This window comes from Betta splendens, chromosome 19, assembly GCF_900634795.4.
Source record: "Betta splendens chromosome 19, fBetSpl5.4, whole genome shotgun sequence".
NCBI lineage: Eukaryota > Metazoa > Chordata > Actinopteri > Anabantiformes > Osphronemidae > Betta > Betta splendens.
Genome location: NC_040898.2, coordinates 10551332 through 10567718, shown reverse-complemented (window position 1 = coordinate 10567718; position 16387 = coordinate 10551332). Strand labels below are relative to the sequence as shown.

Below are 16387 nucleotides of genomic sequence, written 5' to 3'. Positions count from 1 at the left end.
ATTTACCGCAGAAGAATATAATTTAATAGCAGGTGCATGAGTGAGAAAAGCACATTTTTATTCTTGTAAAAGGATTCTCTCCTCTTTCGCGTCACTATCGATGTGTATGATCGAGGGAAGCAGCGATATCTAAGAATTTTCTAAAAACTGTTATGAAATATTAAAGCACATACTTCCCTGCCAGAGACCCTGCCCAAGTCTCTTGTGGCATCCAAGCTCATTAAAACATACTGCTACTTTTCAAACATGGAGTGAGACATAAGGGCTCTGTGACCCACTTTGGGGCTGAGAAACCACAGGTATCAAACAGTGAAGGGAAATAAAATAGAACATATGAACTATAGCTGAAAGCGTCAGTACGGTGGGATGACGGCGTGCTGCAATAACATGCATATGACATGAAGCTTAAAACATTTACCTGTACTTGCAGGACTGAAGTGAAAGTTTTGGCGTCTTCTGCAACTCCGCCGATGTAGAGAGACCTGGTGAAAACAGGCGAGTGGTCGTTCTCATCCTGGATGTCGATCAGCACCTTGGCCGTGTTACCTACGCACGCACAGTTTGCACATTATGGTGTTAAGAAGTTGAGCTGTGTGCAACAAAAGTCAGCAGATCAAGTTCCACTTTAAAAACTTAAAGATCAAAGAAAACCTTTGTTGCATGATTTCCCTCTTACGGACTCTCAGCACCCGAAATGTCTATTTACAATTCCAACCCTCACTTGGGTTAAAGCCGACGAGCACGTTGCTAGAATCCATTGATTTGTTACCTTATTAAAATGCGTGTCGACAAGAATTCAGGACATTTGTTAATTACTACAATAACTTTTCAAATCCAGGCGCAATGCTTAAATCAAACAGTGGGATGAAATGAGAACAGCGTGTGGTAAACATTATAATTAAAGAATAAAAGAGAAACCCTGCGAGTTAAGTATCAATTAAGAATCTGCAGATGAGTTTTGAAAGGAAGGCAATTGAAAAAAAGACCAGGAGACGCAGATAGAAAAAAAGCAACAAAGGAAGATGTTGGAGAAAAAGTTTGAAAGTAATCAGGGTCATTTTCACCTCAGTTAGAAGTTTAGAAAAGAAAACAGACAGTAAAATGAAACACTGAAATACTTTAGCAGTGAAGTAATGAACCATTTAAAGCACTTAGACTCAAGCCTTACGTTTGTGTTTTACAATACTTTACAGAGTCATGGAGTCAACAGGTTGTTGATGCGGGAGACAGAAACACAAGCACGACTCACTGTTGGAGGGAACGCGCAGGTTTGAGGAGACCACCCTCATGGAGTCGGCTTCCACCTTCAGGACGTAGCTGGCGTTGGCCTCATAATCCAGAGGCTTGGCCGTGTAAATCAGCCCCGTGCTACTGTTCAGACCAAACACGCCTGGCGACAACCGACAGTGTTAAATGAGACTCACGGGGCGAGAACCTGGCAATTAATCGCAGGGTGCGCTTTAAAACGATTCAATTACACATAGACAGCGACTACCTGCAAAGAGTGGAGACAGCCGAGGCGGCAAATGAAGTGTATAAACAGCTCTCACCTCCCTCGTTGCCTTCAATGATGGAGTACACGATAGTTTGATTGACAGCAGCTGCCACGATGGCTCCCACCAGGGTTCCGACAGCAGCCTGCTCGCTCACCGGCGGAAACCTGGGAGCAGATCACTCAATAAATATCAAGCCATAATGAATTAAATATGTAGGCAGACTGTAGGAGACTCCCTCCGACGGCCAAGTGCAATTTGGCAACGGTGAGTTGAACCTGTCAGACGCGCCCAACGCTCTTCCTCTGCCCCGACTCTCCGCACGTGAGCGCCCGGATGGGACTACAGCCATCTGAAGGCTGCAATGGGACTCACGCTGGGATGCGGCTAATCTGTCACAGACAACTGCTTTTAACGACCGATCACATCTCTGGCATGTACAGTAACATACAGTAAGGATTTCCTCCCTACGTCCAGCCTTTATCCCATCCGTCAGTGGGACAATGGGACAAATACCCATTCGCGCTCACACCCACGTGTACGAGCGCGTCTCTGGGGCCTGGACGGGAGCCGGGTGTAGATTTGCATGAGCGGTGCCATGAATCTGTGTGAGATTTTGCCCCTTTTTACCAACAGCTGATTGAGGCGTTTTTCAAAGTTAGCCCCTCCGCTAACAAGCCCCCCCGCGGTGCGGAGTTATGGGGGGCTGCCATTTAAATGTTGGCCTTTTCTGCAGGGAAAACGTCATAGAAATAAATATCATGAAACATGAAATGAGTCTTGTGAGATAATGATGCCACCAAATATTAAAACAGTGGATAACGTATGCACGGATCCTCCGTCATTCCCAGGTTAAGAGTCTCAGTCAAGGAACCAGAGGAAGCGAGGACGTGAAAATTCTTCTTCATTCAATTCTTCTTCACTTCTGTACTTAATCTTCATGTTTATTTGCCAAATGACAACACATCAAGCCAAAAAGGCCCAGCAGGACTCCACACATCACTGCATCACGGGCTGCTTTAATGTCAGGTCAGGACGTCTGCTATATTATATGACCGCTTTGCCCTTTCGCTTGCAGGGAGCAGTAATATTTTTCAGCAGCTCTGACTGTTACATGAAAACCAACCTGGAAGGACGACGCCCTGCTCTTTTCCACTGTCACCACATTTGTCGGTGCAACTCTTGCTCCTCACTAATTGACTGTAGGACTTTTTATAAGGCGAGCGACAGTGATCTTAACCATTGAAGGGCTTTTCTCTCCTCATGTGCCTTCACTGCCTTCTTAGGTCTTATCAGGTCTTATGCTGTAGCTTTTCCAGACAATTCCTCCCCTCACACTTATTCCAGCTCTGACTTGTTTCAGTGTATCTTCCATTTCATCGCTATCTTGGCAAGAAATGAAAACATTTCTTGGGTTTCCCGTCTGAGCACTTGTCATGGGGCAAAGTGACTTTGCTGAGGTTTGCTGCTTCCTTGACTGGTTTAGTTCTGCTGTGGACAGATGGCTCCAGAAGCTTAGGACATTCCTCCCATTCTGTTTGAAGGTTAACCCACAGTCGAAAAAGCAAAGTCCGGGTTTAAAAGTCAGTCAAAAGTCTCATTTGAAACCAAGTCTATTGTGCCTCTCTCTCCCCTGAAACCATCCCATCAACCTTCCTCTCTCTATTCATTATCCCTCTTCTCTATTTCTTATTGGACACTTCAATACATTTACTGATGACCTATGAAGCCTAAGAACATCATAACACAGTACAGTAAAACACAACAGCTGGAAAATAATAGCTCTATTAGGTTTTGCTCAGTTCAGGGTCAACAAAGGCCAATCATCCTTTCCCTGTGTTTATAATACAACCACATTTCAGTCAGCATAGTGCAACACAGCAGTGACCTTTCAGTCCGCGCTGCCAGAAATCGATTTTCAGGTTAAAACTGTCAGCGTTTGGAGCTTCACTGCGAGTCCATCTCAACTTCTCCCTTTGATCTCTTGGTCCGGGGTGTCAAAGCCAGGAAAAGCAGCTTCACAGCCGTTAAAGAGGGCGTGGCCGTCATCCCGTTGAGAGGAGGAAGTAACGCTGTCTTCTCGATTTTTCCAAAGTTTGTGACCCTCTGACAGAAACAGTTGCATGATTTATAATGCGTTTCCTACCTAAAATTGCAGGTCTCCCACCGAGTCAGAGCAGTCTGTCTGCTGCTATGATATTGGTAATCACCTCCTATAAAAACACATCAAGCCAGCAGCATATTCAGTGTTATCCCGGCTGCCTATCAGCCTGACTGTGTGCTATGTTCTTGTCCATCTGCAAGTCTTTACCTGCCTGTCTGCTTCAGTCTGTCAACCTGTCGGCTCATCTGCCACTTTAGAGGCCGCTCTCTGCCTGTATGTTGATCTGTCTTCATGTGTGTCGGCGTCGCCGCCTGTCTGTCATCCTCTCTGTTTCTGAGATTTGAAATCTCTCCTCCAACTTTCAGCGTCTCCCGTGTCCCATCCCTTCTCCGCCCTCTCTCTGCTACTTCCTCCCCCCTCCTATTTTCTCCCCACATCTTGGTGTGTTGTTCTCCTGTCTCCCCCCACTCTCCTTCTCCATACCTCACCCCTCTACCTCGCTGTCTCCCACCTGCTAGGAATGTCATAAATAACAGCAGCGTGGCTGCTTGCTATTTGTTGTCACACTCATAATGTTGCCAGGAGCACTCACTGTGCACTTACCTGTGTGCATCAACAAAACAAGGTAACCTTCAACCGAATCGGCTGCACATACTGCTGGATTTATAGAGCCGCGGATCGGACGTGCTTGTTTTGTTCTACGCCGGCCGAGGAACCATCATCTTGGAAATACACTGAGGCCGACAGGAAGTTCACTATCTGACCAATTTGACCGATTGAATATTAGAGCCAAGCGTTTGTAGACGTCTATCTTCCCATAAAAGCTCTCTAGTAACATGTTCTTACTTCAGTTAACACCATTGCAGACACGTGGAACTGCTCTCTTTTGCAGTAATTCAGGGCTGCTTCGGAACCGTTCACCTGTCTGACAGGGATCTGAACTGTGACCTCCCGTGATTCTCACATTGTGTGAACGAGATGCTGATACCACCTGATTCGCCTGAACGTCTTGCCTCGGCGTAGCGCGTCCTCCACGTCTGTAATGATGCAAGACAACGCAACATGTTGCCATCTTTGATCCCACAGTTTCTTGATTAAAACAACGCTTTGATGTTTAGAGGAGTTTCAGCTCTTAATTCTCTCGCCGCCTCTTAATTACACACATTAACAGAGTAAGGGGCTACGACAGCGTGAACACAAGCATGCGCGCACAAAGGACGGGTATTGTGATGGGTTTGTGGCGCTCAATATTCTTTGAGGAGAAAATATTTTCTCTCTTTTCACTTAACCTCATGCTGATCATTGCCACTGGGTGCTGATAACTATTCATGTGCATGTGATACTACCTGCATACTAATTCTGCAGGTGCAGGGATGGTCCTACAGTCAGACACAGGGAGGGTGAAAGACAGTCCTGCTCACTACTTACATTTTATCAACTTCATCACCAGCTTCCTACAGTAACTACTATTAGTAGAGGGACTTCAATGATTTTTAAACAATTTTCTTAATGCACCGAAGTTGATTTTTTCATTTTTTAAGTTATCGTACTGTATATTAGGTGAAAATGTAAGTATTATATAATTAGGGAACTTCTAAAATCAATCTCTAATGCAACTCTGCCTCCCTGAGGGTTTGACAGCACCTCACGTTATTATTTAGCTGGTCTGAGCAGCACTTGTCGGTTCAGGGGGGATTCTACCAAATGTAATCAAATGCTGAGGTTTTTCATCTGTGCTGTTGAGTGGCCATCCACCGGTCTGTGTGCACGTCTCGTGGGTCCGTGTTCTTTTTTCCATTTGACAGTTCCATTTAGCTATTTTATTTGCTATAACTGAAATAACCAAGGCGAGTGATTCAGTAATGCATGCACAGAGTAATGAGGTTCAAACAGTGGGATGTTGAAAACGTACAAAGTCTGCATGTACCTTGTTTAATGCACCCCCCGCCATTAAAAACAACATACTAGATTGTTTTGTGATTATTATGGACTAATGTGTCTGAAAAGCTTTTTTTAACAAACGATTTAACAAACCAATCACTACACTCACTCTGTTTTCATTCTATAAATCAATATTACTAATTCAGCTTTGCATATGGCTACAAGCCCATACAAAATCAGTAAGCTGCTTTAACAAGCTGGTACAATGGGCGGCTTTTGCTCCATGAAGCTGGAATAATTCATTCAAAGCTGATACACTATACTGTGTGTATAACATAGGATGTGAGGGGAGACACAGACAAACACATGTACAGTGTAAGTGTATGTAAACAGCACATGTCTACTGTATCAAACCGATTCTAGAAAATGCACACACAAACATTTAGCTGGGAGCTATTTTACATATTCATAAATGCAGTATTATAAGACTGCCTGACATCTCTCTAGCCCCAAACCCTTTTCCTAAAAATAGACAGGAGGCTCCACTGTCTTAAAGACAAAGCTTGACGTCTTACAGTGTTGTCTGTGTTTTACGTCTGTATTGACACTGAAGTTGCAATTGCTCCCAAACAAGCTTATTAGCTCAGAGCGGATGGTGCTCAGGGCCTTGAATCAAGAGAGCTAACGGGTTTAAAGTAAATGAAATGCACACGCTGACATAAAACAAACGGGATTTTTGTTGAATTTGTTACTGAGCGCTTGAGCTGTCAGAGGATTCATGCATGATGCACAACACTCGGCGTGTCTGACACGGAAAGTGAGTTGCATCAGAGTAAATGCCTGAGATACTTTGAATATAAAACTGTGGGGCGTCGACATGTGATGAATGTACAGACAATGGGGAAGATGAAGAAATGAACCAACCAACATATGCAATTTCTCACAAACACAACCGATCAGAAAACGCATTTGGAGCATACTGTAAATAAACCTGCTGGGTTAATAATACAAAAGCAATACAGGGAAACTTGAGGGACATTTAAATCAGATCTGACCTACATCCTATTCTCTGCCAGAAACCCTAAGGTTAATTCATGTAATCTCACAAATAGGGCAACAGCTGAAAATTCTGATTATGACTTGAGCATAATGTTTAATAAAGAAAACCGAAAACAGCACTGATACGAGTGTGTGACTCAGCTTTAGTGTGAGAAATCAGTTTGCTCTAAGTTTGCTCCAACGCTTGGGGCATGGTTCAAAATATCTGATTTATTAAAGCACACAGATGAACTCAGACACGCGTGGTCTCACCTGCCAACTACTGACAACGATTGAAAAGGCAAGTGCTCCGTTGCCGTCTCATTTGACTCTAAGCATACGTTTTGAATGAAAGTCTGTGGACAAACTTCCCTGTGGAAACTACAAACAGTAAAGCATCTCATTCTGCAGCAAACCTGAATTATTTAATCTAAAACCCCATCGAGCACCTACTGTTTTGAAGCGCGTGAGCTGTGCAGAGCATCTGAACATCGACTGCCCTGAAGTCTTGTTTTCCATCCCTATGATTTAAATGGTTGAATTGATTGAAATGCAGCACAGCCACAGTACGAGCACTTTGATTTATATTAATTAGAGAAAACACACTGCATTAAACACCTTCTCCTCCTCATTTTATTAGGCCCATACGTGCCTATTATTAAAATGTTTGTCTAGATTATAAAGCAGCATTTCATGGTAGTGGTGATGAACTTCAATCGAAGTTCTGTCATATTAGTGCTAACCATGTTTATGCAGTGTCTAATTGAATCACTGTATTTGTTACCTGTATTCCTCCTGGGTGAACACAGGAATGACGGAGGGCTGAAGGACGGTGATCTGCACCAGAGTTGTGTTTTCCTTCACAGGATTACCATCGTCGTACGCCACCACCACCAGCTGTCAGTCAGACAAACACATGCAACAGTGTCAGAGCATCAGTGCATTATGGGATACGTGCCCGCCACATGGCACACGTCTGGGTCTGAGCCCGTTTGTATCCTCTAACGCTGACAAACGCACGACATCACATCCATTCGCAGCAGATGAGGCAGAATTAGATTCCTGAGTGACATCTTCAGAGGACACAGAATCCTTGTTGTGGCAATTAAAGGCCAACGAAAATTACAGAGAGATTTCTACAGTAAGTGCTCTGTGTAGAAAGACATTCATGTAAACAAAGTCAACACGCTTTTGACTCAATTCATGAGATGTCCCAAACCTCCACCCACTGAACAACAAGGCAAAAACACATCTGAGCGACATCTGAATTACAGCAGATCACTTTATTTGGTTGGAATCTCTATGAGGTGTTTGTAAATTCTGTCCTGTACGTTATACATCACTAGTGACTGGAAAATGAAAACGAGCGTGTGCCTACTGTACGTACGCTGAACTTCAGGTTGGGCTTCTCGTTGAGATTCACTCTGGTAACAACATTTCCTGTGTTTTCCTCCACATCGAAAATGCTGGCGGAGTACGGATATGCCTCGTGGTCCACTTTGTAGCGGACGTAGCCTGCTGGGGTACCCTAGGAGGAAAAGTAAAGGGTACTGACACATTGATTTATTTCTTTTGTAGACAAAGAGTAAAAATAACTCAGTATTTAATAATTCAAGCAATTAGCTCAGACCTAAATGTCAAAGTGTTTTCCTCACCCGACTCCACACACACACACACACACATACACACACACACACACACACACACACACACACACACACACACACACACACACACACACACACACACACACACACACACACACACACACACACACACACACACACGAGGAATAAATGAGGTCCAAGGTTAGAGTTTCTAATGATCCTGGATTAACCTCCAAGTACTGCAGATAATGAGGAATCATCAGTTAGTGCAACTAATTTGACTCTAAATGTCAGGAAATACATATTACTTTATTAAACAGCCAGCATTCATTATTTCAAATAAGCAACAGACACCTCATCCACTAATACACACAAGCTTGTATTCTACACTGCATATCGTCTACCTTAGTTACGGTAAGTCTTATAAATACTCACGTAACACCTTGAATGACATACGCTCACAATGACAATGAGGTCAAGCTGTGATGGCGTTTAAGTCTCGTGTTTACAAGGCGGCAGCAACAAAACCTCGCGAGCGGTAAACAGAAAAGCATCCAGAGTAAATAGAGACGTCGCTAAGGTCATATTCCCAATAAAAGAGACTTTACTGGAACATCACTTAAAGATTCAGAGCGGTGGTGTCAGCATCATGTTTCAAGTTTGAGGAGAGGTCAGTGAAAACAAATTCAAGCCTTTTTAACTTTTATGCCATTCATTAAGTTTGAGCTTACAGTGGTCTAATACTGTAGGTAGATACAGTACATGCAGCTCTTTGGTGCCTGGTGTCACTGGGAGTGTCTCTCCAGATTATATACAGTAACCTGACCCCAGAGATCACAGCCTGATGATTACTGCTATGGAACAGGAGAACGTGCAGGCAGGTGTTCCCCATCCTGAATATTTAGTGATTTTCTATACAGTTAAACGAGTCATTAATGCAGATACTGCAGGCTGAGCTAAAGCCCCTCTACGGAGAGCTAACCTTCAATTAATGATCCGGCTGTAATATAAAGATGCGTTAAAGCCCTCAGAGCCCCACGCACAGAACAGAGCGAAGCAGAGCTCACCGCAGGGTCAGAGTCGTTGGCCGTCACTGTGGTGACGATGGTTCCCTTGACGGCGTTGGGGGCGACCATGCCTCGATACACCGCCTCGCTGAATGCTGGGGAAAAGTCATTCATGTCCTGGAGTGAGACAAACATACAGTTTTGCTTTCCAGCAAGCGGCTCGTGGACTAATGATGTACAAAACTCAAGGTTGCGCTGCCTTTTCGTGTTTCGTTTCGTTTGTTCAAAAGCATCTGCTCACGATCCAGCGGAAGTTTGTGGAGCAACTTTCCACTAAACATTTAATAACAGACCAAACTGTCTCCGGCTTGTTTTTCCTCACAACCAGGCACAACTTTACTTAACTCTAACCTTCCTCTTTACCTGCTTCGCTGGCTGCCTTCAGCGAACTAATTGAAATGCTTTAAATGTGGCTGAACTGTATTGAACCTGAGAGCTCCGTTTGAACGTGCATGCAGCTGAGCAGAACTCGGCCTTTAACTCACATCTGCACTTTGAGCTGCTCAGTCTCACTACAAACCCTCGCGCATTCCTCGATCTCACCATTATTCGGACAGTCACAGAAGCCAGTCCCGGAGGCATGCTTCCGTTTCCACCCAGTGCCTCCACAGTGAACGTGTACGTGTGCTGAGAATCAGTCAGAGCCTCGTAGTCCAGAACCTTGAGCACTGACAGCTCCCCTGTTAAGGGCTCGATGTGGAATAGCTGAATGATCTCCTGGTCCAAGCCTTCGGTTCTGATCCTATACGTGAGGTTAGAGCCGAGGTCAGCGTCTACTGCCTACAGAGAGCGGAGTCAGAATACAGGAGAGAAAGTAATATCAGTGCCTTGTGAATTTTATTGCAAGCTGAATTTTTCATATTAGCCAGAGGGAAAAGCATCTACATGTGCTGCAGCCAGTAACGGACTGTAGTATTTTCATTAGCTTGTTTTCAGCCAGCACGTCCGACGAGCCTGTGGTAGAAAACTCTACAGTCCGGCTAGCGCTCTGCACCTTCTTGAGCCATTTTATTGTGAAGCTAGAGGGAAAAGCTTTGTTCTATCTTCTACAACTCAGGCTGTGCTGTCAAATACTAATTTTCACTTTTAGGACTCCAGTGGCAACTGGACTGGAAAATGAAACCATTTCAAAAGGAGACATAGGGAAATAAATATGATGAGGGGTCTGTGACTGGCCGCGCCAGGCTGAATTCATGGCTTTGACTGTGTCTGAGCGGAACAGGAGCTCAGGTTGAACCTGCAGGCCACCTTATTAAAGGCGGCCACGGGGCGCAGTGCTTGAGAACGTGAGCTGCAGCTGGGGGCCGCGCTCTAAGAGCCTGCGACTTGTTGGAGCCGTCACTTCGCCGCGTTACCTTCAGCTGCAGAACGACTGCACCGCTGGGGTTGTTTTCTGGAAGGTCGACGCTGTACGTTTGCTGGCTGAACACCGGGCTGTTGTCGTCCACGTCCAGAACGGTGATGCACAGCGTCAACCTGGACCGCCGGGGGTCCACGGCACCGTCAGAGGCCTCGACGATCAGGAAGTAGTGACCTTTGACCTTCAGGACAAAGATCGACAGCCAAACGTCACCTTTACAACAGCACCCTATTTAGCGCTTGTGTGACCTTGTCACAGTTTATTGCTGCCAGCGCGGTGACAGGACGGAACACATCCAGCCTCCATGTCAGTCACAGATCCACTAACCTCTCTGTCCAGTGACACTGTCGTCGTGATCGCTCCAGTGGCATTGATGGAAAACAGCTTCTGATGGTTGACGAGGCGATAATGGACCTGACCGCTTGCTCCCAGATCTGGGTCAGTAGCCTGAACACAGACGGACGAGAGGCATGGTCGTTTTGGGATGATATAAATTAAACATTACCATAAAACATACATCTTAAATGTGTAAATGAAGTGTATGATGCATTTAAACACCTAGAGATCAGCTCACTGCTCCTGTTTACAGTTTACTCTCCAACTTTTTAGCTTCTGTTACTATTAAACAAATCTCATTTGACATCCTGTCTGCGAACCAAAGTGGAACTCTGTCCCCACATTATCTCCTTCACCTAATAAGATGCGGCGGTAAGAAGATGACAAGCTGTTATCCAGTTTTCCTTTCATCCAGTGTTGAAAGTTCATCCGATCCAATCGGAATTCTGATGGCGTTTGAGACCAGAGCAGGGAAGTACTGAGAAAATATTAATATGGTTGTGTGTGAGTCTGTGTGTGAGTCTGTGTGTGTGTGTGTGTGTGTGTGTGTCCGGTTCCAGGAGGAGGAATACTTTGAAGTTGATTAAATGTTAAACACATGGATTGGCCTGTGATTAAAAATAATCCTTGTAGCAGGTGCATATGCTAAGTATGTCAGCAAAGACTGAACCAATCAGTTCTGTGAGTCCACATAATGCCATAAAAACCACGTGACATTAACGGCACAGATAAAAAGCCTTAAAAATTCAGATGAGATGAAGGTGCAGCACAGCAGCAGGCGTATACAGTATATGCTCCCAGTAAAATGTAAACATGGTGTTTAGCAGGGTGACTTTGTTTATAACAATTAGACCCCGTCACTTCTGGCTAATTCCAAAATTGTTCCAATGACCCATTTTTCCTCTTTCTCCAAACTTGGTTCATTAAATATCAATTTTATCTCACAGACACTATTACAAATAATAGAAATTAGGACTATTTCTTGTGTCTGAGAGGAGGACGGCGTTGTCCATGATTTGTATTCAGTGATTCATTACCATCTGGGTGTGAATGCGTGTTGTAAATTTAATGGCGCCTCCAGATTCGGGATGATTATCTTGGGCTGTTAGGCGAAGGGAGAAAGAGTGCGAACAATCAGGGAGCGGGAAAATGAGAACGTGTGATTAGAAACGGCAACAGGTGCTGGATATCAAAGTTAGCAGACACCTGAACGAGCTGTTTACAACACAGCGAAGCTACAGTGTGGAGCATCAGGCTGATGGGCTGGATTAGTAGCTGAGGTGACCTACAGCAGGTCCCTGTAGAGCAACAAGTCAAACACCATGTTAATCTGTGAGCTGAGAGCCGGTGGGTTAGAGACTTATTACTCTCAGACTGAACCAGAACGCACTCATACATGTAGATGCCAGAGAAGTGCATGATTAAATTGTTAATATCGCGGGATGTATAAATCATCCTGATGTCGAGGCCATTGTCGGAGCAGCTCTCTGCACCAGCCTGACTTCATCTCTTTCCCCGTCTGTACGTTCGCTCTCTCGTGCCTCAGTCTTTTCACTCCACTCTCAGCGTAATTACAATAGCAGACGACGGTTAAAAGCCAGAACCACAATAGGATTAATGTCTCTGTTGGCTCAAAGCTGGTGCTTTTCCACAGCCTGGCTGAAACATACACTATTTCCACTAGCTCTGCATGCTTCTTTTACATGTACATCTATTTATCATCTTATCACTTCTAATTTAAATTCCAGGTACAGTAAGAAAAGTACCAGCAGCTGAAACACTGATTTCTTTTCATCTGTTCCCTATAGTCAGGTATTTTAGCTGTGTGGGAGTCTGATTACAGCCAAGCATTCTGTTGTCTTGTTTGTGTGTGACAGCTTTTGACTCCGATCATACACCTGTACAGTGGAACGCACACCAGCAACACGAGCGCAGCAATTTAAAAAGAGAAATGCAAAGTTTACAGCGAGACAAATGAATTCTCATCAGCGCTTTACGACGGGCGATGCATAAACAAGCACTCATGTAGGGACGGGCGACTGTGCCACGAGGGACCATCAGTCTTCAGCTGTTTTTACTGCCGCCAACAAGTGCAGCAGGCAATTTTACTGATTCATTCCCCTCTGTGCAGGAAGCTGTGCTGATCAGCACAATCATCTGGTGTTGGGCTGGACGGCAAAACAAGCCTCTCGGCCCTCGCCGTGCGTGAGCGTTAACGAGACGCGAGCTCCGAACGGAAAATGCTTTAAAGCTCCACGCGCTGGCGTTGGGTGAGCGGGAGCGTCGAAGCGCGTGATGCTGCTGCAGCCGCTTCATGTCCAGCTTCGGTGCTGTCAGATTCCTATTTAATCACTCGAAGGACTCCATCAACCTTTACAAGTTTCATTATAAACACTGTAATATTCTAAATATTCTAATGTCAATCAATATTGTTCTTAATACAGGACTATGCTCCATCTCAGCTTTCCCGCACCTCATTTACTCCCTCTTTACTGTACAGCACCTTCTATTTGCTGTTACCAAACAAGCATCAGCAAAATCAGCAGTCCAAGGTCAGGGCCACTCCTCGTTCTGGAAATCTGTCTAATAATTCTAGGTGCAGACCCAGGAGGTACGTCCTGAACAGCCCACTGAGGGATTACGCTGTCTGTTTTGGTTTGGAAAATATCCAATGGTCCTTGAAAGGATGAAGTTCAGAATGGGAATACTTTCAAGTGCTCTCTCTGGAGATTAGGTTGGGATGCAGAATTTGGAAGACGCCCAAAGGTCTGAGGGGGATTTGGAATGAAATGTCCTCTTTATTGATAAGGTTGGGAATTTGGCATCCTGCCCAAATCTCCTGTACAGTAAATAAGGCTTTAGTATTTTAGGTTTTGAACCTGGTAACATCCAAGTGTACAAGGGCCACTTATTTAGCTCAGGAGCAACTGGTGTTAAGCATGATTAACATTTAGAAGCTGGAAAAGTGTCCGGCTGATCAAAGACCCCCGACACTAATGTGTAAAGGCTATGAATTAATATTGGAGCGAATCCAAGCAAGTTTGCAACCCAGGGAGCATCTTTAAAGATCAGAGCCCATCGAGGTGTCAGATTTACCCATGACCCGTGTCTGAGCGATGCATAAGTCAGGAGAATACTGGAGGGAGCCCAGGAGTCGGCTGGTAAGTGGAAGAGAGGGTGCTGATGCAGGTGAAACGCGCTGCAGCGTAATGAGGAGACGGGCTGCTTTCATGTTTCAGGACTAAATAGTGGAATGAAGCTCGTAGCAGCAGGTTGGCCACGAACAGCAGCTTCATTCTGGAAGAGCGCGTGTGATTTCTGATACACAGCTGCAAACGGCACGGCCTAAAAACATGCATTACAGGGAAGGAGTCTTTATTGCCCAGGAGGTGTCGGATCGAGTTTTCGAAACACAAATGACTTCACGGTTGCTGCATTAAAATTTAAGGTGACACACACACTCCTCACATGCTCCCTCTCACATATACACACTATCCAGCAGCAACGCACCGCGCTGGCACAGTTTACAGACTTGTGTTAATAATCTCGGTCCCCATTGTAAAAGATTATAGGAACTGAATGTAATTAGAGCCTCTGTGGATCTCTGCGTGCTCCATGTGCGCCTGTATTAGACTGCCGAGAGGGAAACAAGGAGCTCGAGTCTCAAATTAAACCCATAAAATTCCATTAATTATGCAGCCTTCTTCAAGGTACTGACCTTATGTCAGCAATGACACCGACAGAGACACCGTCTGTTCAACAACAACAAAAGGTTGCGGGACCCGTTTCAAACCTGCTGATTTGTACCACCAGGGAAATAACATGTAAAGTAATGCTTCATGTGCGACTGTAGCAATGACTGTAGCATCAACAAATCTGGACACGTAGATACAGTAGGTAAGCGTAGGGAGTGATGACGGAGAGGGATCTCGCCAGCCTTTGCCTACAGTACGTCGTGCAGAGTGAGGATGGCTGCGTATTTGTATGCTTGGGCGTCCTCCTACCTTGACTTGTCCAACGTAGGCGTCTTTCTGCTCCTCAGTAACGGTGAGGTTTACTGGCAGTGAAGAATCGAACAGGGGGTCATTGTCATTAACATCTGTCACCACAATGTTCACCGTCGCACTGGAGGTCTGCACACGCAAACACACACACACACACACACACACACACACACACACACACACACACACACACGGACTTGTGTTATTCAAAAATATTCGAAAGGCTTTACTTTTACTCCTCACAGGTTTTATTTTACATCTTTCCGACAGCTACTTTATGAAACAAACTGAAGAGCAGTTTGTTTGCTAATTAGCTGCACTTTGGGGGATTGTGCTTCCAACTATAAAAATGTATTTAAAAACCCTGCTCTCTCTGCGCTACGTCTGAAGATTTCCTGTAAATGGAAAAAGGAAAAAGTGAAAACCAGGGGAGAGGTCAATAAAGTGAGGCTGTGTTCAGAGCAACTTCAGCCCAGGGTTAGAAAAATAGCTTGCTCATTAATTTGAATAGGACAACAGCACTGGCTCAGAGAGTGTGTTCAAGCAGAGCGACCGGGGAAATAAATCACGGTCAGCTGGTAAAAAAAGCTCTGGGCTCAACCTTTGCCTCCAAGATGTGCATCATCTGACAAGACATCAGGTACAAACTCTTCTCCGATCACTTTGTACTGATGATAAAACAAAGGAGGTCACACGTTTACTCTTTCCTGCAAAGATCCGCGATTCATCTGAACACAAAAAGATGAACGCAACCAAGTGATTTCAGAGGAGCTGCAGAATGTGGAGCTTGTAGCAGGCTGCAGATTTCTTGGTTTGACTTTAATGAGAGCAGATGAGAGAGATCTGACTTTTAAAAGGGAGCGAACTGGAAGAAGGGGGAGCAGGAACCCAGTCAAAAAAAAAAAAAAAGTGTGTGAGGCTGTGTGTGGGAGAGAGACAGCCACAGATTATGAAGGTGGGCAGGACGCACGGCGACGCCAGTAGTTTCAGGTTTATACTGTGACGGCTTATACGCCATAACCTTTCACAATGAACACAGACAGTGATTATGAGTCCAGGTGTCCTGAGGGTTCAGTCGCTGTAGCTCCAGAGGTAATTCACTCATTACCTACTAATACATCCTCATACTCCTTCGCAATATTAGCTCTGACAGCAACACACTGCTTTGCATTCGCGTTTAAGCTGCATCCTACGATGCACAGTGTCGTTAAAATGGAGCCGGTTTACTGCACCGGCTCACAAGGTCCTCAATCTGTGGCAGTATGATGGATTCTCTGGCCAAATAGCCAATTAGGCATTTTGTAGTGTGACACTCTCGCAACAGGACGTTTAATAATAGGGGATACCGACAGGTGTGTGTATGTGTGCATATGAAGACAAGCCAAGGCTTTCTAACTGCCGCTGATTAATGGGGCCGCGTACGGCCACGCCGTGGTTTTACATTCTCCTTTTTCGCTTTCATTCTTTCTTTGTGGCCCCTTCGGTGTGTGTGTGGCT

General features: G+C 45.0%; 1 protein-coding gene across 9 annotated transcripts in view; it reads right to left on the bottom strand.

The window, feature by feature from the left end:
* LOC114846475 (protocadherin-15-like) overlaps positions 1 to 16387 on the bottom strand; it is a 75615-nt gene that overhangs the window by 17760 nt on the left and 41468 nt on the right. For all 9 annotated transcript variants that reach the window (XM_041068653.2, XM_041068652.2, XM_041068650.2 and 6 more), the window contains 10 exons: positions 14891 to 15019; positions 10878 to 10997; positions 10546 to 10731; positions 9734 to 9970; positions 9191 to 9307; positions 7904 to 8044; positions 7301 to 7413; positions 1551 to 1660; positions 1250 to 1390; positions 419 to 546 (listed from right to left, as the gene is read on the bottom strand). In XM_041068653.2, the coding sequence (XP_040924587.1) occupies positions 419 to 546; positions 1250 to 1390; positions 1551 to 1660; positions 7301 to 7413; positions 7904 to 8044; positions 9191 to 9307; positions 9734 to 9970; positions 10546 to 10731; positions 10878 to 10997; positions 14891 to 15019 (1422 nt within the window). The remainder of the gene's footprint in view (positions 1 to 418; positions 547 to 1249; positions 1391 to 1550; positions 1661 to 7300; positions 7414 to 7903; positions 8045 to 9190; positions 9308 to 9733; positions 9971 to 10545; positions 10732 to 10877; positions 10998 to 14890; positions 15020 to 16387) is intronic.